This window comes from Myzus persicae, unplaced genomic scaffold (genome assembly GCF_001856785.1).
Source record: "Myzus persicae strain clone G006 unplaced genomic scaffold, MPER_G0061.0, whole genome shotgun sequence".
In the NCBI taxonomy this organism is placed as follows: Eukaryota; Metazoa; Arthropoda; class Insecta; order Hemiptera; family Aphididae; genus Myzus; species Myzus persicae.
Genome location: NW_019102340.1, coordinates 70,307 through 96,874, shown reverse-complemented (window position 1 = coordinate 96,874; position 26,568 = coordinate 70,307). Strand labels below are relative to the sequence as shown.

The 26,568-nt window shown below is 32.7% G+C and overlaps 1 protein-coding gene across 1 annotated transcript; it reads right to left on the bottom strand.

Moving 5' to 3' along the window:
• Window positions 1-5,641: 5,641 nt before the first annotated feature.
• Window positions 5,642-13,227, bottom strand: LOC111031904 (serine protease inhibitor 42Dd-like). Its single transcript, XM_022312021.1, has 7 exons — window positions 12,952-13,227; window positions 12,323-12,505; window positions 9,876-10,083; window positions 9,485-9,693; window positions 7,922-8,113; window positions 6,340-6,484; window positions 5,642-6,207 (listed from the first exon to the last, which is right to left on the bottom strand). Exons 1-7 carry the CDS (start codon window positions 13,021-13,023, stop codon window positions 6,062-6,064), a joined length of 1,155 nt encoding a protein of 384 aa, XP_022167713.1. The 5' UTR covers window positions 13,024-13,227; the 3' UTR covers window positions 5,642-6,061.
• Between the last annotated feature and the right edge of the window lie 13,341 nt (window positions 13,228-26,568).

Sequence of the window (26,568 nt, the reverse complement as noted above, 5' to 3'; positions counted from 1 at the left end):
AAACAATATTGCCCTAACACGGTCATAAAAATAAATAATTCAACATTAATCGTTCTATAAAACATTGAACTGTTTAAAATAAGAACCATTTTTCTTGCAAGACAGTTAATTTTAATAAACATGTGATTTTTAAATTAAATAACTTCAACATACCCATAATATCTACTATATCAAATTTTAATCTTCTCTAGAAATATGTTGACGTTCGGCTTATAACTTTTTTTTGTGTATACTCTTATACAAGTTAGAAAACCTCACTCTTCGGGGGTGCGAAAGTCCAGGTTTCTAAACTCAATTTAGTAGAACGCAATAAATTATAGTTCCATTTGCAATTTAAAACGAATTTGATAAACTTTTATATTTTGGTACTCCAATTTTTTTTTTAATATTGGCTAGTATGAATTTAGTTTGAGTAGAATCGGAAATTAATTATTTATTTATTCAACTGATGTATTAAAATATTTATATAAATAAGTCTCTGGTTAAATTTTAGTTTGAATTTCCAGTTTTTTGTTTTAAAATGTGAATATACTAAATACTAATAGTAAATAGAAATATTAATATCAACATTCGTAACTATGTAATCGTTATAAGTATTAATAACTAATAACCAGGGCTCGTGAGTGCATGCATCTGCATGTTTCTTTTGCTTCACAGGAAAACATGCTAACTGAGATACAAATCCATTTCATAACAATTATAGTAATAATAATATGAAGTTTTATAGTGCATGTTATAGCATGTTTTGGGTGTAAAGGCGTATTCGGCATACAGTCCACTTTTTACAGTCGTTAGTACATATTGTTTCATGGAAATATTTTTTAGACAAGTATTTGAAAATGTTCTTGTTTCTTGTTTACTTTTCCGTTTACAAAATTAAAGTGTTTTTATTTATTTTTATTCCCGTGTGAATGTGTGAGTACCTAGTATCCTAGTAGGACCTATTTAGATTTTATGCGTTTACGCAGTACCGCGGAAACAATGTAATCGCTACCACTACCATACTCCACCGTACCAAGGTCGTGGTCGAAACAAACCTGTTCAGGCATGTACACGCGTGCAGCTTCTCACCAACCCGCATTTATAATTGTGTACATTGGTACAGTATAGATTTCTTGCACCCGCCAGTCGCCGATGAGGTTACTCGTACGAGTCGTATGCGCTAGTATGTAAGTCCGTTCAATTTCCCGTTTTAATACTTTCGTGTTATTCATATTTTGTTTAAACAATGCCGAAACAAAAACAAACAGTTGCAGGCCGTTTGCAAAATTTTGTGGCCGAATTTGGTGCTGAATATTTGTCAACCGACAACAAAGTTTTAATCTGTACAGTGTGCGAATCTAAGGTATCTAGTGAAAAACGTTTTAGTATTACACAGCACATTACTTCAGATAAGCATATGTCGCGGTGTTCAACGATTCCAAAGAAAAGAAGGGAACAAAAAAATACAGCTGCTCGTACCTTCCATATCAAAAAAGAGTGAATATAACTTAGATTTATGTAAAACGATGCTAGCTGCCAATATCCCCCTTAATAAATTATCCAATGCACAATTTAAAAGTTTTCTTGAAAAGTATACTATGAAAGATACCCCTATAGAATCAACATTACGATTAGGATATGTTGACGATCGTTACATCGGCACGGTTAACAAAATTTAAAAAAAAGTTAACGGTAAAAAAATATGGACATCGTTGGATGAGACTACAGATGTTTAGGGGAGGTATATAGTGAGCACAACGATTGGAATACTCTTGCATGATTCTCCTGGTGAAATATTTTTACTAAATATTGATGAACTGGAAAAAGCAAATCATAGTACTATATGCAAGACATATAGATATAGGTATATAGATAAATCGTTGTTGTTACTATGGCCCGATGGAATGCAGTACGACGATGTCCTGTTATTTGTACTGACGCCGCACCATATATGAAAGGCAGCTCGTACTCTACGATCTTTTTACACGAAAATGATTCATCTCACTTGTGTGGCACATGGTCGACATCGTGTTGCCGAAGAAATTCGTTCACAGTTTGGTAATGTAGACGATTTAGTGGCCAACGTTAATCAAGTATTTCGAAAATGTCTATATCGAATACAAATATTTAGAAATGAAGCATCTGATTTGCAATTACCCCCGTCACCCGTTATTACTCGCAGGAGTACATGGTTAACTGCTGCGTCGTATTACTGCACACATTTTGAAACTATAAAAATTATAGTTGAATCATTTGACGAAAGAGATGCTGTGGCTGTAAAAAAATCGAAACAAGTACTCAAATTCCAACAACTACAGGCCAACTTGATTCATATCAAATCAAACTTTGATTACTTTCCAATAGCGATCACGCGTCTACAAGAACAAAGCATTCTATTAAGTGAAGGACTTGATATAGTCGAAGAAATCGTAGACACATTTGAAAAACCAGAAGGACATTTTTTGTCTTCAAAAGGACAAGGATTGAAATTTAAAAAAAAAATTAAATATGTTTTGGACAAAAATAAAGGGTACAACATAATTTGTGTGGCAAAGAAGAAAATATTGAAAATTTAGGTCTACCTGAAGATATGACTGCAAACGATTTACTGTACTTTAAATATGCATCTCTTACTTCAGCAGATGTAGAAAGATCCTTTTTCATGCTCAAAAACTTATTGGTAGACAATCGTCGATCTTTAAGTTGGAAAACATAAAAAAAAACACTATAATAGTACAGTTATTTCTAAAGTAAATATAATTTTTATAAATATTATAATAAAATATATCAAAATGAAATACCTAATATTTCATTCCAAATGTTTTCAGTGTAGGTGCTGGATATGGGTGTACACAAATTAGGCACAAATGACTACCTAATTAAGATTTATAAAAATAACAAAGCTATTTGAACTACACAAGTATTAAAATTATTTTTTAATTTATCAATTTTGACTGTTGAATACATAAAAATTAAAAGAAAGAAAATACCTAATTTATTAGGCTAACACTTTTAAAATGTATTGATTTATCCTTATTATTTTTAAATGTTCTCATGATTTTTTTACATAATGCATATTTTGAGTGCATAATTAAAAAATGTTAGGGCATAAAATTGCATATTTTTAAACTTTTTAGTACATATTTTTAATGCTTATTTAGGTATTTTTTAGTGCATGAAGTTACGAGCCTTGATAATAACCTATCAGGTGGACACAGCGGGGATATTAAGTATTCTAAACTTATGTTTATAGAAACCTAAAACTTAAAATTAAAACATTTAAAAACAAAACCTATTAATATTAATTATTTGATTTTTTAGGTTTTTTTTAGTCAAATTTTCACTAAAAAATATAATAAGTTTTTTCACTTCAGTTTAACGATTAGATTCTAAACGAAACAAAGGATGTATTTACTGTCGGCATTTCGATTTCCATATGCCAATCAAATAGATTACAAAGTTAAATTGAGTTTGTTTGACATATCACGCACAATAAATTCGACTTTCTACGAGAACAGATTAATGACATATCCATTTAATACTTACAGGGCATTATAAATACGCATTCAAAATTAATTTGAAAAACAAAACAAACGGTATAGTCGACCTAATTATGAGAAGTGTATTTAATCGTTTTTATAAAAATCACTAGATTCTTCGTAAAGTCTCCACATCTCGTTTATTTTTTAAAATTTAATTTAATTTTACACTAAACAGTAATAATAATGTCTTTGAATAATACTCTATTGTGTAGGTAATCCATTGCAAAATGCACATTGCACCAATTTTTGCATATTACTACTTGTTCGCATTACAGGATTTGTCAAATGTATAATGTGTAAAGATATTATGCTCACATATCATAATTGTCTATATTGATTTATTCAATAAAATAAATAACGGTCAAGTTGTCGCACGCAGAGAACCGTTAAAAATCCAATAAATACCATTGATCACTGATGAAAGGAACGATTTGCATTATTTGGACACGTAGAAACTCACACACTGTTGTGACCATTTTGCGCAACATGTGTGATCTATTTCGTGTGAAGCCGGATACAAGGGATGGACCGATCACTCTGTCACTAAGGATAACGGTAGAGCTTTGGAAACTCAGAGGCCTTTGATGAAGCCGCCTGCGAATCTGGCTGGCTTGACCACGTCGTCACCTCTCACCAGTGCACGCGCACCACTAAACAGAGTAACAACCTCTCTATACCGAATTCTACGAGCGACAACTGGACTCCTTATGACGAGCAATTATCAGTGCGTTTTATTATTTTGAGTATTTTGAGTAATTAATTTGCGTCACCTAAAACTCCTACACAGCATATAACCCAGGGACAGCTGCGAGTCAGGTAAGACGTCATGTTATAATATAAAATATATTATTATTGACTGCACTGTATTACATTATATGCACATACCTTTACATTTATATTGTACAGTGTATTTGATCAAATTCTCGAATACGCGACCTCGAGAACCCTCCGACGATCAGGAGGAAGGTAATAATAGCGTAAATTGAGATAATTTTAAATATAAGTGTTGGCAGGCGTCGTATTTATATTTACGGTTATTCTCTTATTTTTTATATTTGTGTTTATTCTATTTTTGCGTTATTACAAATGTTTCCATTAGAACCATACCACCTATAACATGACTATAATATTACTTTGTACTTGATAGTCTTCTGAACGGTCATTGACATTATAATAGGCAATTATTAAATGTGAACCTATATTATTATCAGTTATCACGTCATCAATTATTTATAATATAATAATTAGGTGATCACAATTTAAATACAAAACATAACCGTCGTACAATTAAAATTTGCTCTAAGCTTAAAAATAAAGAATTTTAATAAACTTGAAAATTTGATCCAATCGATTTACCACATACTTCAGAATTTCCTAAATACGTACCTGCCTTTATAATGTTTAATACCTTGTGATTTGTATCAAACTACCGTAATATTAGTTAATATGTTAATAATTTGTTTTTATTTCGAATTACCAATACATGATAATATACGAGTATATGTATATATATAATATATATATAGGTTATTCTACAATAAAAAGTGATCACTCGTCCACTCTCATAACTCATTAACTCAATTAATTTTAATGTTCCCCAGAAAATGTCTTTGCTCATTTCTAAGTACCTAGGTATTTTTAACTTAAATGTTTTTTAAAAAAAGTTAATCTGAATTTTTCTTTGATGTACATACTACAAGCTTTTTTTTTAAAACGCATACTTATCAAAATATTGACTAGGCATTCGCCGATAAAAAATATAATCAGTTTAGATATATTCTAAATTACTATAATTAAGTTCGTACAAGAAGATATGTTTTTAGTTTAAATAATATTGATTAGGTATAGGTATTGCAATAATATTTTTTTTTCACCAGTAAATCGTTAAAATACCTAAAAACATAAAAAGTAAACGAGAAAAACCATTATTCGATTGCGATGATGTATTGCTTTAAAATTTAGATTGATAACCTGCGCACCCTTTTATTCACACCTGTCCGAGTATTCTGTCCAAAACACTGTTGACTGCATCTGCGCTTCAGGTAAAATATTGACTTCCGTTCACGTGTTAAAGTAATTACAAAAAATGAATCAAATAATTGAAAACGACACAAAAATATTGGCAGTGATGCAATCTAAAATGTATTTTTTTTTTAAATACATCATTATGTAGAGCATGTATATGAGATGACTCATAATCACATTAAAACGTACCGGTTGAGATTGACTCTAAGACGAATAACAATTTATATAATAACAAATATTTTTGTTACAAACTATACACACTTCAATATTATACTTACAAACAATTATTGTAATTTTGTTAATTTTAGACGGTCTGCAGTCATATCTGTTATCGATGTTAAGTAGGACATTGTTACAAGCCATTATAATTACTCTTTATTAAAATGTACTTATAACTAATAAAATATCAACAAATATAATATTATAATGACTGGAGTAATATGAACACATATATATATATATATTACAATTAATATTAATGTGCGTATATAATATTATTATATTATCAGTCACTAAGCGTTCGGGTTGGACAATCTACCCATAAAAATTATATTCGCGTTTTTTTTTATAATGAACATGAACGGATGGCACGCGTGGAACTTAACGGCCTTGATGTCGCTCGGTCTGTCTTCCGACGTTCTCAGGTTCACGCCGATGTCTGTATAAATGAAACGACACAACTCGTTAATCGTTTGCGCTCGAATTTCAAAATAATTTTTGTTTTTTTTTTAAATCGAATAACATCCGATATTTACACCATTGTTGTTATTACTATAATCATCGTTCTTACCGGCGACGCCTGTGGCTTCGGTGCCGTTTTCGTCGATGTTCGCGAACGACTTATGTTTGATGTCACTAACTTTCAGCTTACCCGCTGCAGATGTACTAATGTAAGAGAAATCGGCACTCGACGTGAACATCTCGGTGCAGCCCAACTGTCAAAAACAATATTGATGAGCCTTACAGAAGTAAATACAGACGTAAAGTTTTCGAAACTAATTTATACTCGGAACGTATTGTAGAGACATAATATAATGGCGCATAAATATATTGTTGTAAGTTGTTCAAAAGTAGTCTACATACGTTTCAAATAAATTACTTTTTGCGCAAACTTCGCAAAAATATATACATATATATATATGAATTCGCACGAATTACATTATGTTGCCTAGGTCAAGATCACTGCAGTCGTATAAAAGAAATCTACTTGCACGTATTAAATGTGGTCTACGCGCGCCTCTACTATCGTCGCACTCCCAGAAGAATAACGAGACAACTCTAACGTGACGTATATATGATATTATGAATTTAATAATATGCACAATGATTGACCCCCCCCCCCACCACTCTAGGTCCACCAAATTCAGAGCGGTTCGAGTTTGCATACTTTAGAGTATCTATATTTATTTAATATTTTAATATTATATTCTATTCTGTTTTAATCTGACCTTCAGCCGTTGAAGCGCATTGTATTTTCTAAATGTTATAGTCACAAAACAAATATTTCTGACCTTTTGTCTTATAAAGTTTTACACTGGGTAGTAGGTAGATAATATACACTCAACCGGATGCTCCATATTTTAAAGTAAGATACTCATTATTTTAGAAAACGCTAATGTTGCTGAAAATATTTCATTAACATGATAATATTTGAAGTGATGGTGTAACACTAAAATGATCCAACTCTACACTGTAGACTTCAATATGAATTAAAATTGTCCAACAAAAACGACGAACTAATAGCGGTTTAAGCGTTTTGCGAAATAGATTAAACAGTGATTTCAAGGAGATTTGACTTTTTTAAAAAAAAAAAAAGGAAAAAATACCAGAACCCACGAAAATAGTCCGACACAAAACGGGCAGAATGTTATAAACAGAATTTAAATTAAAAGTGACGCGTGTTTTATATCAGATTAGGTAGACGAACGCGAATGGACATAAAATTGGTGACTGTTCAGTATACAATATAATATAATAATAAACTCCATAGAAACTGAAATTTTTACGAAACCTATACCAATATTTATATATAATATATGTAGAGTCGGTACCTCCTAATACGCGGCATTCCGAGGGAAAATAATAATTCTTTGCCCCTAATAAGATTTGTCGAAACATTTTTTACATATTAAATCGTTTAAGCTCGTTGACTGGACGAAAAAAATACACAAAATTGGTTTTGACGGGCGCGATGGATGAAAACGGGTCGTATAAATTATAGTCAACTGTCAACCGGCGAGATAATTTTTCGCGTGTTGGAAACTTTTACGCGTCCTAATCGAATAACACTGCAAAAACACACACACGACACGGACATTGACGTATTGTTATTTGTTTTGTATGTGAGCGTTCTGAGCCGCCGAGGTACTTACTTTTTCCAATGTTTTTACGAGACTGACGTCCGACTCGAACTTAAACTTCGGTACATCCACCGTGACATCGTGGACGGTCAGATTGCCCTGCAAGTACGCGAAGTTTTTGGAGTTCTTCAGAAACGAGTTTTCCAATTCTTCTAATCCGTCCACCCTGTCCGGCAGTATGACCAACATGTCGAAACCACCTGCCTGGTTCACAACAATTATTATGGTGACAATATTTATCTACAGCTATACGAATAATACGTCATATCGAGGGGATCGGCGGAGGACAGTTTTTAAGGAGTTCGAATTTGGTAATTTTGAAATTGCATGTATGTGGGTCTTGTGAATGTGTGCGTAGTAAGTTATCATTGGTGTATATTACTACAGTGCAGTGTAAAAGAAACAGCGGAGTACTTCTTCCAGTGTTAATTTCAGGGGGGGGCTATTATAGCAACCCGGAGAAAAATGTATACCACCAGAAAAAAATATTCTTACTCACCTTCATTATTTATTCCTATGAAATATTATACCCTTTTGAGAATTTACGATACCCCATCACCCCCTCCCCCCAGGGGATATAAGGTACAAGTCGCCGCCTCGGCGTTGAGCACGTGAATGGTAAACAGTTCAATATGTTCATTTGTAAGTACCTACTTTTTATCCATCAGTATATCAATCGACCCACTACTGAGATTATATTTCAGAAAACTGATCCCTGAAAATCATTTTAATTTCTACTTGAGATACTTTAGAGATTTCTGAATTCCGAATAATCAGCGTTTGAAAATTCATAAAAATTTCAAAATAATCAAACTAAATTTATAGTTTTGTAGGGGCGAAATTGGAAAAAGCGGACTGACCGATCTCGAACATACTACAAAATTCAGTTTTAAAAAATATTGTCGCATTACTAGGTCGATCGGTATGATGGACAAAAGGTTGGTATGTTTTGACGAAAGTAGCTGTCCGCCACCGATCCCCCTAAATATTATAACGTTGGGCCGATATACGAAATATAGACGAATATATGTCATGATATTATAAAGTTGAATCAATTCGTTTAAGTGACGAAGTTAAGAGTATGTCATCAGACAGTTTGTTTGTCTCTCTCTCTGACCTACCTCGCAACATAGAAAATGTATGGTTATTAGCCAAACCAACCCCGTGTTGCTACTTTTAATAATAGAGTAGATGCACCTACTATATATTTCTAAGCTATGAATATTATCCGAGTCACTACGTTGGCTTTTTACGATATTTAAATTTGTATAGAATGTATAAGCATTTTTAAATTGTAATAGCATTCAGTCCCATAACTTGCACAAAAATTAAAATATCTTAAAATAGCCAACAGGTAATGTTCTTAACTTAAAATTTGATAGCATGTGAATCCGTTCTAAAATTAAAAGTATAATAACACATAGTTGCCATACTCATATTTGCTATGTCGCGCGTGGGCCAGAGAGAGAAAACAAATAGTGGGCTGACATCCTCTTAATTTTCCAATTCAACTGTAGTGTTTTCGAATAAAATACGGTTTCTTTTACAAAGATAAACACAAAAATAATACAATACTTTGTACGGCAATTCGACGGCGGAGAACTTGTAACCGTCGTCCTTGTAGTATCTTAAAATGCCTCTTCGCTGCATCATTACGACGTCAATATGCTTTGAAGGCGTAAGGCAGAAACTCGCGTTCTTCGTATCAGTGAATCGGTTTTTCCACTCATTTCGAAAGTGCACGGCCGAGGCCAAAACCAACACCGTATCCCTGTCAATGGTACCTACACGAAGGCATGATAAGCAATGAAAGGCGTACACATCGTTATGTTTACGTACCTACTTATTTAAATATTTAATTATTAGCAACATTTTCCGATTTCCTTGTTGCGGTACTATTAATTTTACAGACACTTTATATTTTTATGTTTATATTATTATTATTACCTATCGTGTTTATAATTACCTGGTTCGAAAATGTTGGAAATCTTTCCGTTGGTCTTATGTTCAGCCCACTTGTTGATTTCCAATACTTCGTTTGCAGAATTTCCGGCGAAATCGAGACTTTTCACTTCGGAATTCATGTAGATACGAGCCTTTTCCACGTAATCGTCTCTCAAAACGAACGCCATATCCGTGAAAACTCCATTGGCAATGGTTAAATAATCAGGGTCCTGAAAACAGTTAATTAAACTTCAAAATTACTATAAACGTCGTCGATGTATCTAAAAGAACGCAACGTGGCGTTATCTGAGACACAGCAAACAAAAAGCGAAAAACAGCAATCTCATGAAAATATTGAGATTGGTTTACACTTGATAACAAAATACCAATTTGATTTGGAATGCTTATAAATCGAAACATGCCTCAAATAAAACGTACTCGTTCGCTGTACTATTCAAACTGACGATTAAATGGTATTTACTCTGCACTCTGATTATAACAATAATAATTTTAAGAAAACCCATGAGAAAATTACATTTCATACACTGTACAAACATTTTGCACTAAAATCTAATTATTTTTAGTTCCGATATTAACCACGTCGTTACTATTATGTATAAAATATATAAAAACATATTATAGCTAACGCTATAGAAAGTGAAAGCAAATATTTCAGTTAAAATTATCTATTAGATTAAAACAGTGTTCAGGTGGTTAAAACTTACTACTGAAATCGTACTTCTGAAATCCACGCTTCGAATTAGTTCAAATTTCAGATTTAAACTAACCCTAACGTTGTTTATTTTTTTATAAAAATAAAAATTGTTTAAAGATCTTTACAGTCTTTTCGAATCTGTCGATATTCAAGAATCACATTATAGTTGTATCTATTGTGCATGTGGGTACCAAAAAGGTTAAACATTTGAAATGTTCTCAAAATGTGTAGTCCCTTTCCCCTCCCGAAAACCACCCATTTCAATCCAACGTCATTCATTTTAAATATTCAATGGTACCTACTTCTTAGCATGAACTCACTCTAATATATTATATATACAAACAATTTACTAATCGTCATCTAAATCATACCTTACTATATAATTTAATGTGTTTAATTATGTACATAGTAGTCATATCAAATTTGAATTAAGGTTAATAATTTATGGCTGTAATTGTTAATTACTATATAATTTGTTTTTGATGTATATTTATTATTACTTTTAGCTTTCCGAAAAACAAGCTGTTGACCAATTAAGTCGAATAATTTAAATATGCATTATTTATTCTACGGAAATATTTATATTAAATCAAGTAATTATAAACGAATTAATTATTTTATGCGCTCCGCATTATTATTATTCATTACACATTTTTCACTGGTCTCTTAGATTTAATTAAATAAAAACAAAAGACCGGACATGTTTGTATCTTTTGTGCGTGAATTAGACAACTCTTTATGTCAAAACACTTCAGTGAATTTGTAAAAGTTTAATATCGTTTCAAAATATAAAAACTTAAACATTTAAAAAAAAAGTTGAGTCGAGTCCGATTACAGATTAATTTAGTTTTAATACATTGTAACATTATTATAACACATACAAAATAAGAGAAGAGTAACACAAACAAAGACGTAGGTAACAGTTATAGTAATGTTACGGTAACTATCGCCCTTAAGAATGGATCATGTAATGTAAATCACTCAAACACAATATAAATCAACAAATTTCACATAAAATATTGTTTGATTGATAACGATAATAAATGAAGAGATTTAAATTAATTAGTAGGTAGGTAGTAAAATATACGTACCTATACATATTATATGTTTTTGAAGTGTGATACAAAATGTATTACGATGCTTTCATCGTTACGATATTTTTGGAAATTAAAATTGAACTCCAATAAACGTTTTGTAATTATTTTTACCATCAATACAAACTGAATCCATTTAGATCATGTTTAACAATACAGTTTTTTTATCACCGCTTTAGCTATATTTTATATCCCATCAAATATAATGGTTTGTAATAGGACCCTAGTATAATATGCACAAATTTGTAAAATAATTAAATAAATATTGATTATTCTCCGAATTCCGTACAAACATTTCAATACCATGACATACTTTTGGAGTGCTTTATTTCACAGATGGAGATGCTTTTTGAGGTTTCTTATGTTACTCGAAAAAAATATTTACAAAGCATAAGAGTACCCGCCGTAAGATACCCAATATTTCCCACGTTTTTCTCATGGTAATATAAGCTGAATATTAACGTTATTCTAGCAAATAGAACAAAATTGTTTTGTTATGAATTATCTACGATTCCGATGCAAATGAGATTTTGAGCGATTTCGTAATATTATGATTGTTATCCACACCTGTAGTCTCTAATAAATATAAAGTCCACAGACCGCTGGTGGGAAAAAAAAGCAGAGATTCGGTCCCGTTGAACCTATCCAAACACAGCTTACTTCGATGTTTGTGATGACCGACTTGATGTTGTCGTAATTCGGAGCAATCTTTTGTGGCAATCGCAGGAGCGTCTTGAGTTGATCGCCGGTCTTTGACTTGGAGCCGAAAGCCAGGAGCAACAACAAAAATTGCACGCTGTAAGTGGAGACGAACAAATTGCCATCGACGGAAGTGCTCAATTCCTGAGGAAAAACAACCACAACATACGTCCTTTATGCATTGTATTAATGAGTATTTCGTCAAACGACGACCGGAATCGGAAACTGACTCCGGATCATAATATTCGGTTTTCCGTGGCCAGAACTAAGCGGGCCCGTCAGCCTGGGACAAATTTTAATTTTGCGGTTACGAATTACGAATCGTATACAAATTTTCCAGTTTGGTTTGAAATTTTTCCAGCAGAGCACTCCGTATAGAACATTAATAATCTAGGGGATGATTAATTCGATATTTTTCTTTTTTAGGGCATTTGGTTTTAGTGACTTTGGTTACACAATATTACCAACTGCTTTTTTAGTATGATTTGATTTCATAATTTCGGTTCCGGGCTGACGTTCCTGGATACACTCCGAATTGCAATTATTATAACCTTATTCGGGGTGACTATATAATGTATACATATACCTACCTTGAACAATGTGAACGAATAGTTTGACGTGTGGGAGGTGTAGTGGATATTCGTAGACGGCGAGGCCTGCATGACGATGACGGCGTTTCCGGTGATCGATCGATCGAGGCTAAACTCTGCTGCACAGTAGTCGGTCCAGATTTGGACTGCACGGGTGTTGGCGTGTATAGGCTCGGCGGATAATATTTCGGCGTGCCTACCTAAACATACCTATGGCGGTTGTAAATTAACACGTCATAGGTACCACCTGTGAATTGAACACAATCTTTCAAACGGTCATAATGATAGTAACAATAATACCCACACTATCACCCGCTTCCGGCGGAAAACCCTCGGTGCCGATAACGCACGCGCAATCAGAGCCAATTATTTTATTTCATTCATCACAATATATATAGTATTATGTTATATTGTATTATTATTTGATCGCAACCGCGGCAAGTGTTGGTTGTAATCATCGATCTCCGGGTCAGAGGTCGGAAGACCACGTGCGGGAGCGAGAAGAGAGTCGTCGTCGAAAAACGTTTGTGATCGAACCGCGGCGAACAAAATTTCATTAAAACAATATACATATTATTTTGTTGTGCTTATCGGCTACGAGTATCGGACGATACAGATTCACGTCATGTTTTTTTTTTCTTCTAATTATGTCGATATTATTATAGCAGCACCTATATCATAGTATTTATTCAGAGTTTGACGACCCCGTGTATAAAATATGTTATGACTCGAGAGGTCATCGCAATAATATAATAGAATATATCTGTCGGCCGTTAATTTAACGGACGCGTAAAACACGAAAACCATCACTCGGGCACGTAGCACTCGAAAAAGAATACATAAACCTAACGTCTGCAGCTTTCACACGTGACGATCTTTCGTCGCGACTTTCGGTCAACCGGCCTCACTCAATTCGAGAGCGTAGTGGATAAACGCATGAGTGCGTTCATTATACAGAGTGTGTTATATGGCCCAAAGCTTGACATCAAAATTACATTTTTCGATTTCGCTCATCAAAATTGGATTTTTTTTTATTTTAAATTGGAACACAATGCGTATCGATTTTCTAATCCATGTTTTTTTTTATTATTATAATATATAATCGAGCAATATCATTTTTATCTTATTCTGATTGGTCATCAGGTTTTAAGCACAATTTTGCTTTTTTTCGATTTAAAATATGGCTTTTATATTTTTATGGAAGGGGCCCTGCAAAAATTTCAAACACTAACCGTATTCAACGCTTTTTACGTATCCAACCAGACCTTATACATAACGATCTTGCCATTTCACCCGTCTGCGATGTAGATAGAACTTTTTATAGACTTTTATAGATTCAACTTATTTGCTAAAAACCACCATGATCCCCTAATCAAAGGACTTTGCGTCGGCAAACATACGTGACAATCCTAGGAAAATACTAAAAAGCCGGTGGGGTGTAGGGACCTATTAATTTAGCTAATTGCCCCTAATTGTATTTATTGTAAACTCATAAAAATTTATATAAATAACTGATTAAGTGTCTTCACTGGAAGGCTTCTTAAATCTGTTCTTTCTTCAAGCCACTTTTTATTCATTTAGCTCTTTTACTTATTGTTCGATTTTATTATGTAACAGATTGTAAATATAAAAATTAATAAAAAATATATATATATTTTTATGGTTTTAATTTTTATTCCTAAATACATATACGTGCTGGCTCGTCGTTTGCACTTTTCATCGATATATATATATATATATATATAAACTTGATTTTGAAACCGATTTTATGCCCCATCACCGAAACGTCCCATGTGAAATCGTATGAACCTCAGAAACTCGACTCCGATATTTGTATACACTCGCATCATACTTGTAAAACATATTATATAGCGGCCTTGGTTTGGGTTTGGTGTGGTGTGATGTTTAGCTTCAGTCACAAACTTGTTCTGAGAGCCAATACCGATCAGTGTCTCTAGTCACTGGATGGGTGACCACCCGCGTTCTTAGTGACAAATCCGGCTTATAACTATGCAATCAACACCATAAAAAAATATACATAATACGCATTATATAATTATCAAGTTTGTTTTTTACTTTTTCCGCCGTACTTATTATAGGTATCACTTTCTTGTGAGGTTTACTGTCTATTAATCTATTAATCCGTAGTTATCGCACTTTCCAAGTGCATAATATATAATATAGCTGGAAGACTTTCTCTCGAGTGCAGCGGAAATGGGTATAAAATAATATAATAATTACATGAAAGCAATTATTTACATTTCGAATTAATGCCCCAGCAATAGGCAGCTACAGGTAAAGCATATTTTTTTCCAATTCTGCTAACTCGACGCCTGCATAGTTGTATATACATATGAATGGGTAGGTATATACACTTTTGCGTAAGCCTCTGTATTATGTTATTATAATATGTATTCCGAACACATAATATTCCAACCTATAGATTCACACAAAGGTCATAAACAACAAGAAAATAAACTAATGAATATAAAGTCATGATTTTTAATTGCGTACGACAGAAGGGTGCATACAAATCGGGTGATTTATATAACAGAGTGTTTTGTGCATTGGAAATTGTATATTATATAACAGTTCATACTTACTTGGAACATAAGACATAATAATTTATATGCCACATCGTTTTTAATTGGAAAAAGATACGAATTCGACTGCTTGAGCTCGAACTTTACAAATATATGAAATCAATGTAGTAATTTATTATTAAAAAAAACATTAAATCCTCTTATCTATAGGTACGCTATTCGTTAGTAGTTTCCAATTTAATGACTGAGCTATAAACTATAATATTATATACATAGTATAATCAATATTTCTCGTATTTCGTTGTCAGTGACATACTTTCAGTAGCTAATTTATAAAAACAAACGATATAATACTTTACACTAAATCACGTATACTTTCGTCCGTCGTTTGACGGATAAAAATGTTAAAAATAAATAAATATTGTGATAAATAAGCTATTTGAATTATTTGTTCAAAATCTCACGTTTAGACTATAATATTATGCTCTAGCTACCCGAATAAATGACGTAATATTAATAAAACAAAAAAAATAATTACAACAAGCAGCCGATAATTATTAATAACGAGCCATTATTATATCAGATTTACAAAATATTTTAGTCAACCGTAAAATGTTGGTACGGCTGTGCATAAAATTATTTCGCATTAATATTATATTCCATTATATTTTAATATTGCCTATAAAAGTTATCATAAATTGTTCGAGAACCAGCATCTATTGTTACGACAAATTGAAAATGAAATATTTATTTTCAGATTTTATTGAATTGAATTTTTTAACTGTATGGGTACCCTAATACAAACTTCAGAAAGCTTAAAGTATTTTAAGAGTTTACTCGTGTTTTAGATACAGCTCTGTAAAAGGCATTTTAATAACATGTAATGCCATAAATCTTTTGATTTTTGAAAAAAAGCCAAAAATAAAGGTACGAAATTCGTCGAATAGATACAACGCCAATATATTATAGTGTGATGCACTGATACACGTTTCAATATAATAAATTCCATTTAAAAAAAATTAAAATGTAAAGTATTATAGTCGTCTAAAAAAAAAAATGATTTAGTTTTATGCCAACATTTCTAGGTAGACGTTTTTATTATATTATTGTAGGGGTAATATATTTCACGATACAAAAATAATAATATTATCTTAATATAAATAATATTTCGCTTTCGGCTCATCGATACGTTAACAACATTGCCGGAATCATTACATCGTACATAGGTGTGTTTGATATTTATTTTGCTTAAAACAATTATTATAATATTATATTAACGAAATAATGATCTTATCATAGTGTTTTCAACAGATAAGTATAGGTACACGGATTGCTATTTACTTAGTATTACATAATATTATTATCGTTGTAATAAGGCAGATGAGTTATTTGTATATACCTACGCTTTTCCCCGTTGAACATTATGGTAATTTTTGAAACAATTTTCTTTTTTTTCTTTTTAATGTGATAGACGTTGAAACATCACGTCGCTGAACAAAGTTGAGTCTTTTCCCACACCAACCGAAAACCTGCAGTCCTTAAATTCTCCGACCACGATTCCTTTGGGTGTTATAGTTGCGCAATTTTGTTTATTCAAATCAGACCTTTCAAGAATCAAACAATTCCTGCACACGACAGTTATCCAACAAAACGTATACATCGTGCCACTCAACTTTATACACAACATTCTAGTATAACAAGTCACACAATAAACTTCAAAATCACTGTGCTTTACTTTAATGTACACTGGAATTCGTACAGCCATTTTATACTATGCATACAACACCGACGTAGGTATATTTACATATTGCAGTGAAAATAATTCTAAAGCTTTTGCAGAGAGTTTTATTTTTATATTTTCGATTCGATTGCGATTTAATATTATATTATTGAAATGCATAAATCGTAACTAGGTTATATTGATGTAATACATTATAATATCAGTGGTGTACACAGACAAAATGGTACCCAACATTGTTCCAATTGATTAGAAAAAAAAAAACAAAAAACACATCTCTCTAACGATTAAATATGAATGGTAGAACCCGTCATCAACCTCATAGGTTTACTATGAATTTTTGAATAAATAAATCCAATATTTTTCCTCGGCATATCATTAGTAATTAATTAAAATTCCCAAATTGTATATTGTTCTCTAACCAAAATATCAATATTTTTTTTTTAATATTTTACTGTCATAATAATTATAGTTATTATTAATTAATTATTGGTAGATACGTGTAAAAATAAAACTAATTTGTTCTGAACTCCGATATAATGTACATGACGCGGTTTTACTTTTCACAGGTGCTACTCGACGAGAGTGAACAGGTTAATGGATATTGACAACAGACGTGACTAACTAGACTGATGACATATGACCGACTAATGTTTTGTTTCATCGCCCAACTCCCGTCGTAAGTACGTATACGTACAAACCGGTGAGTGAGTTGGACTATGATGACAGTGGAAAGCGTCATCTAAAATATAATATGATATTCGATTTTCATAAAAATGAATAAAGCATCGAGTTAAAAAAAATTATGTACCCTTGATATCGTGTTAGTCACGAGACAAACATCTGAATTGACTAAAACGATTTTATTTTGATCAATTCTGTACAACGCGAGGTGGTATTTCTTAATCATTACCTAACTATAAATTGATACCGAGCGATACGCTTTTATATTTAAGACCTAAAACCAAAAGGTATAAAACTAAAGCAGCTATTGTGCGTATATAAAATCGAGAATAAAGTACCCCCGGGCTACGATATTGAACAGAATAATGCTGCAATACTGTGGATACTGCAGCACTGTATAATATGATATTTTACTTTTAATCATTGAAAACTGTTTGGTTTTTAATCATTTTCGGTTGTAAAGAACACCCGACGATAGTTCATCATAAATCTCACATGGGTATAAAGGTTTCGCCGGGGTTATTATTATTAATGCATAAAAAATGCGAAATTTCAACTTTATATTTTTCTGAAACACTTTCAGATTTTTTTCATTATGCAGTCTTTGTTTGAAAAAAAAATAAAATATATTACAGACGGTATAACCCCGTATAACATCAAAATTCAGAAATAATGTGCTAATATTATCATAATTGTATTTCAGTCGCGTTTCACTTCGTTATCCTGGTGATTTTTAAACATACAACGCGATATTTGCATATCAAAAGTTTACATTACACACAGTATAATAATAGTAATAATAATATTGAAGGATTGGTTGAATTGGTAATTCACATTGTGCGAACAAAACTTTCGCATACTATACATTTCGAATTACCAGTTGACTTCTCTCAAATATATACATATATATAATATATATGTATAAACATTTTGTCATGCTACCGCGGTTCCGGTATATTTGACGCAGTAAACCATCCCGTGACAATGTCGCATTAATTCTTAAATAGGATTATGGACACGACTCCGCCAGCGCATATTATACGGTACGACGTAAAATTTGTCCGATGCGAAAATCGGAAAAATATGTAAAATCAATGTAATAATATTGTTCTACGGACGAAATGGTTTACGGCCAGGCCTCGGTGCTGTGAGCGAAGAGTTAGGTGCCGAAGTTATTTATGGTTGATCTCGTGATACACGAACTTTCGGGAAATTTATTGTAATTTCCGTCCGAGTTGACTAGATACGAATCAGCTTATGCTCTTCGGCGTGGTGAGCGGAACAGAGTCATAATAATACGCGAACAAGTGGACGAGAACGAAGTAATATTTTTTCATTAAAACTTCTATGACCGTTCTATCACGATAGCCGTACAATGATGGTTTCCGAGGAATTCTTTTCGACTGAGATCAATCAAACTTTTCGGCAGCCAACAACAGCAGGTTGGTGCGCCAACACTTCACGTGCATAAACGTATTACGGCTGGTGTGACGCCAACCGTCCACCGTTGTAAGTAAGCATTTTTCACAACCCCCCCCCCCCAATCCTCTATCCCCAACCACTTTTCCCGTTCAAAAAATTATCCATCCTTTTGGATTTCGAACGATTGATTGCTAACATGATTTGCGCCTTTATATTATGTTATTATAAACGATATTGACTATATATTTTAAATAATCTTTATTTTGCTTAAGAAATATTTTGTAATCAACAATGATAACGTTTGACGCCGAAAATCGACCATTGAGTTGGAAAACTACAGCGCAATACAATGACATTCAGCGGGGGACTGAACTAAAATTCTAAATGACGTACTGAAGTATTTACCACCACCTCAATTATATACGCCAGCGGTTCTCAAACTGTGCTCCTCGAGAGTAGTCTAGGGGCTCCGTGGCTCCCTGGCCATAGATATCTGTATTAATTAAATTCAAATTATTAAATTGTTATTATATTTCTTAGTTTAATTTTTAATTTTTAAACTTGTATTCAATATTATTTGGACCTTACTAATATGTATTATTTTAAACGTTTAAAACTGTAAACTATTTATAAGTCCACATATTTTTTTCGAATTAACATCATTTTTTATAAATTTTTGTTGCCTCAGATAGACATTTCTGAATGTTGGGGCTCCGTAATTTTTTTAGGAACATAAGGGCTCCACGAACAAAAAAAGTACGAGAACAGCTGATATACACTATAATATACATTATTTAATTATTATATTACCAAGTTTGGTACGAGGTAAATAAAATGTAGCTGAAAGATATCGGGCAGTGGTCGGACCTTAGCATAGACTTCTAGCCACTACCCATTTGAAAAGTCGACGCAACTGCGTCAAAATTGAGCCTTTAGGCCCATCACCGATGAGAGCTACAGTAGTGGAGTTTATGGGGGTGGAGGGCACTTGGTCAATGGCCGGTAGAAAAATTGCAGGTCCAATTTAAACGCAGTATTAAGATAAATCATAATTATTATCATAACCTCCTGGACCATCGAAAAATGTAATTGGCCCATACTGAAATCAGTTATTCCTACATATACGCCACTGAACTGGACGAGCTGAACTCGAGCTTATCAATGAAACGCGACATTCAGCTATTAATCCCAGAGTAATCCCTTACTCATTTTGATCCACTTCGTTCACTATAGCTGCATATGAGCGAGCCTAAACATTGAAAAGGAATGTATAGTATTAAATCGAACGTGGAAAGCGGGCTTTTTAAATTATCATTAAATTATAAGCATTTAACACAACGTTGAGATTTGTTTTTAATACATACACCTTCAATAATAATTAAAATGGGATATTATGGAGAATAATTTTTGAGATAAAAAACAAGGACAATGTTTAATAAATCGCGTCTGCGGATTTGTAATGGCAATTTTTTGGAGAACGATTTTGATTTTACATTACGCGTTCCATAATTTTGGGCGATGAAATGAAAAATATTTGTATAGTCACGAATATTAAACATTATGGATTTATGTGTTTGTTTAAAATTTAAATTATAAAATATGATGACCTACAATATTGTTATAATAATACCTTGTAAGTATCACTACGAACGAATAAATTTCAATCCACTCCGCTGATACCCAGTTAGCTCACTACGTCATGCAAACCGGAGTACGTATATTATTACTAGAACGCAATCAATCATGCACGCACGATAATAATAATGATAATAACTAAATTTGTGTTTATATTAACATTCGTTAATAAACGGTAGGTATACTACATCGTGTACTACAGTCATACAATTTAATACTCTATTAATGTGCGTAATTGGCAAACTGCAGTATAGATATATTATATTATGGAAGATTTACTACGATCGGTTAGTAATTTAGTATATCATATTGTTACACCGTAACTGTGTTAAGGACCACTGCAGAGTGAAATACAGCCAATACAAGGCAGATAGTGCTTTTATATCACTTATCGCAATTATATGTATGCATGTTGTCCGGGTAGGTACCGTTGGGTTGTAATTGTTTAATATTTTGTAGAAATCAGATTATTGTAAAATATTATTACCTGTATTGTTTCTGTTTTTTTTTTTGTCTTGCTTTGGTGCGCTCGAAAAAGTGTGTATACCTACAAACAGTTCTTGAAGTGGAGTCCTGCAATACATACTATGTTTTAGTATATCAATTAAAATATGCAGTTCATGAAAAACACTCGATCCGCTGTTCCTTCTTTGCCTGAAAACAATTGATAGTCGTATAAAAAAATTGACTTTAAAAAACTGTTTTTCAAGAACGAGTAACTGCGATTAAAACCGAGATAGGATTTGGTCCATATGGTATTCTCGTATACTCGCTATTTTTATCAGCAACTACCCCCCCCCCTAGGGCCAAATAAAACTCCGCAGGATACTCGGTTGGCGAGGGCTTAACATATTGTGTACCGCCGTAGGTTTTTCCTTTTTCTTTGAACAATTTAAAACCTACTTTGTAACGTAATAAGTACTTTAAAGGTCAATACCAATACAATAATCGTACAAAATCTTAGTGTAGGCTGACGCAGGTTTTATATAGTATCGATTACGTAAGCGATTTGAGACGGTCGAGATTATTATTTTCTATTATAATTCGGGTGCTTTAAGAACCGATCGTCGTCGTAGACGACAAAACGTGTATGGAATTACGTTTAATAAACCGCTCGCACAATGAGGTCTGATCGAAAATTATATTATACCTGTAGGTGAATCGGTCCGATGCGAGTTTTGCACTCCGGGGTGTGTAATGTAATGCGAATGAACAGCAAAGTTTTCGATCTAAAGTAAAAATGAATAATCCCACCACGTATTATTATAGTATAGAATATAAAATACTAAAGCAGCCAAATAGTCCGGGTCACAATGTTACATCAAGTTTCCGCGATTGAGTTAGACAAAACATTGCAAATGTCTTCAATATCCTGCCAACGAGAAGGCATTCAAACGGCGGCTCCGTTTAACGATCCTATAAAACGGCAAGGTCATAATTTTTTTTTTCATTTTTTTTTCTTGCAACGGTCATATTATTGTCTAGTCCTCAGCCATTTCCAAAAGTACCCCGTAGGTACACGCGACTTGTACAGTTATTACACAACAGTCAATAACAATAAAAAAGCGCAAACGTTTAAATATTTTACTATAAACGGATATACTATGTGTACTAAGAAATACACTATTGTGCAACTGAGGAGGTGGTTGTGGAGGAGGAAGGGAATGAGAGATTCGGCAACGCCTCTAGTTTAGCCGCTCGTCACAACACACTTTGAACATACTTGTGGAAATAGCCCCCCTTCTGACTGCAGGAAACGAAAAATCCACTGACCTGTTGTAATTTAATTGTATTATTTATATATAAAAAGTCAACGGAATTATCTACCTATTATACGAATTTATCATTATTTTATCGATTATTTAATACTAAAACAAATAATATCAATAGCTGTAGAGGTACCCAATGCTACTATTATTCAATAATGAAACGTTTAAGTCCGTACGAGTAGGTACCCATATTATATTGTAATAGTATACACTATATACAATAGTATTATTGTATACAACACAACGACAATTATATTTATTAAAATAGAAATAATATGATTTTTTTATTATCTGTATAATATTATATATGTCTTAATATTATCTACATGTTTGTACTGACAAATATATGCAATAGTCAATCTTGTACCGCTCAACTCGGGACGGTAAATTAAGACTGTAGACTAATTTTCACATTTTTAATTCAAATTGTCTACAAAAATAAAAGAAAACTGTGAGTTATGAAATTGTCTCTTTTGCCTTATAGGTACCCAATGAAGTCTGTAAGCCGTCGTTGAATTATGTTGTAACTCTTTCGTTCTTAAGTCTTGACCATTTTTTTTTTTACAGATTGAATATATTTAAAATAACAACAAAAAAAACCATTTTTTGTCAAACTAATTTACATTCGTATGATCTAGCACCTATACGTATTTAAAAAAAATTGTTGGACTCATATTGGTTTATAATATTTTTTTAGCCATCGATTATTATATCGTGTTATTTTTTCGTCTTTCAATCGACTCAAAAATTGCAGAATGTCTGAATGTGCCTAAGTAGATTGATTTGGCCACAACAAAATAGTGAACACCACCCAGTTTTAGTTAGTAATTAGTAGGTACTTACTCTTGTTGAATAACACGCTTAAAAATATAGGCATGAACAGCGAAATGTAAATTAATAAATACCAACCTACCCAATATACATATATGTAACGCATAAACTGGTTGTACTATTTGAAAAATAAATATTTCATAACAAAAAAAAAATTGCTACTTTAAAGTTATCTTAATGAAATGAAAAAACAGCCAAACGTGATTGGATATGGTGATAGGCCAATTTCGATTTAGAATCCCTCGCCGTAGTAACCCACCAATAATTGAGGTGAGCTCAGGTTAAATCAAGGTAGATAGAACTCAAAAAATGAAAACGATTTGGAACCAGATGACAACATTAATATTGTGCAACTATAATCGAAAAAATATTTGCCGAGTTTACAGGACAGAAAAAACTTCTGCTGCAGTCACGTCATTTTACCAACCCCTGCGACAGTAAAAATGCCTATTTAACAGTGCGGAGCAGAGATATTGCGAGGTCTGAGATACGCATAAAAACTTCGTACTATGACATTACAGTGGCAGTTATCTCGGCGAAACGTTTTACAATCGGCCGCCAAGAATCGGGGGCAAAACAATAATAAAAATACGACGAATATTATACGGAAATAATAATATAATAATTTAAACAAACGATGATTAATTATACCCGCGCGCATTGTTCGAACACATTGTTGGTTGCGAGGTTCGTATTTATTTATAAATGTGTGTGTGTGTGTGTGTGTGTGTGTGTGTGTGTGTGTGTGTGAGTAATAATATAATGCTATATAATTTATTCTCCTCCTAAATGCGGCAGTCGACAAAGAATAAGCCGTTACACCAGCAGTCGTCTATTATAATAATATCATAAAATAAGTATACAGCCAAGTGGTCTAGGTGCCCAGGCGTCTCCGCGTCATAACCAACTGCCGCCGCGGAGCTTTATATTTTAGTGGTCGTCGACGGCGATGGGACTTAACTAGCAAAACGTTCCGAATTTGAGTTTAAGTTTGCCGACCGAATCACATCTCCGTAATACGGCCTGCACAATTCCCGGTGTTTTTTCTTTAAACGAGATTATTACGATTTCGACTGCGACGGTCGCGATTTTCATAAAGCACGCACTAATTAGTTTTACACTAGCTATAGTCAACTACGTCCAATAATATCAAATAAAAACCAATCGAATGGGTATGACATAACAATAAAGTTTTTTCGCAAAAAATATCCGTAAACGGATTTTCGGTTCAAGTACAAAAATCTTAGGTATATCTGTAGGTGTGACTTTTTTTTCAAATAGCGTTTGAACATTATAACATACACTTTGCATGTTGCAAACCACAGCAAGCCTGAACGAGTTAATGATAATTTTCAACTAAATTAAGTTAAGTTGATAGAAAACATTTAAAAAAGTTTAAAGTTAATATTTATAATGTATATTTTTTTTTTTACTCTGTTAAGTTGTAACGTATTATTAACTTATTATTAAGTTAAGTTATTTTTATTTTTTTTTTTATGTATGAGCAGCTAGTTATATGGCTTAAAATAACGAAAAGTAAATGTTTGTGCCATGTGTATCATCAATATTAAGTGTATTATATTTATTATTCAATTATTTATAAATGTACGAAATTGGACTTATTACTAGTAACTAGTTATTTATTAAGTTTATATCAATAAAAATCAGTTAGTTAAAAAATAAGCTTATGAAAATGAAATTTTAAAAGTTAAGTTAAAGGGTCAAAATTAACTTAACTTTAACTTTTTAACTCGTTTACGCCCAGGTTTGGACCACATTACTACATGACCTATATACGTCTAGACGGGTCTAGACGCTGCATGTTTGATATGGGTGCCTGTATCTTTACCGAATTGGACGGCATCGTTTTATTTTGTTCCCTGCAATATCAATATGCGATTCATGTTATAAAACGTTCTAATATTTTTTTTAAATTCCGTTATTTTTCAAATAAGGCACATGGTCAATATTTCTCCGGCCGGTTCCTGTATAGGTAAAATTAATATAATGATAACCTTACGTCCAACGAAATTTTACTGCGTTACAATATGCAAATTTGATAAAACCAAGAAAACCATCGAGCCAATAACGTCATAATATAAACTTCAGGATGATGTGTGTGTACGCAGTGCAGACCCCATACTGTTATTATATTATTTTTTTATCAAAACAATATAGAGTTTTGATTGAAAAACAATATTAAAATAAATACGTCATGAAATTTTCCAAATTTTCAATGCATAATATTATCTTTATATACCGGGTGGTAGGTATACCCTGCAGTTGTATAGGCGAACCATAGTTATTATAACTTGAGGCAATTATTGCACAATATTATCATTGAACGTATAGTATTATTGGATATCGTGAAGTGCAGCGAACATATTTTTAGCTGACGATTATCGCGACATTGCGGGGAACCTTCGAGCAAAAAAAATTCAGATTACAGTACTCTCGATTTTAAATGACATTCGAAATTCGCCAACTATTCCACATAACTACTATGCTTAAATGGTTTTCGCATAATTGCCGCAGCACGAAAGGGACAATGGTAGTGGAAATATGTTATCGGTATATTTCTGTCGGTCGTGTGCGATTTACATATCAAAATTAAAACGTGCATATATTATATTATTATATTATGCGAAATGTACATCCGCCTATTCCGCCCGACGCGGTCGTTGAAAATATGTGCAGAATTTAATTGTTCCTATACCGCTTCTATGTATTTTAGTCGAACGACATTACCAAAGTTTTTCGACCAGAATGTACATAATATATATATATATACTCGCGCTCTGGCAGGATTCATCGCTCTCGCGTATGAACACGCCGAATTCGATAAATTAATCGTCGTGCGGGATGTCTAGCGTGCATAATAAATATTTAGACGGTTTTTTTTTACGAAAACTGTAAAAGTGTCAACGAACTGTTGTACAATATAGGAGTAGGTTAAGAGAGCCTTTTAACAAATTGTATTGCACATAATATTGTG

Bases quoted from the DNA above. Each gene is read 5' to 3' on its own strand.
- LOC111031904 (XM_022312021.1), bottom strand. From the start codon at position 13,023: ATGCAGGCCTCGCCGTCTACGAATATCCACTACACCTCCCACACGTCA. The intron at 12,506-12,951 runs GTAGGTATATGT...GTTTTTCCTCAG, and splicing joins ATTCGTTCACATTGTTCAAG to GAATTGAGCACTTCCGTCGA. The intron at 6,485-7,921 runs GTAAGTACCTCG...TGTTTTTGACAG, and splicing joins TCGTAAAAACATTGGAAAAA to TTGGGCTGCACCGAGATGTT.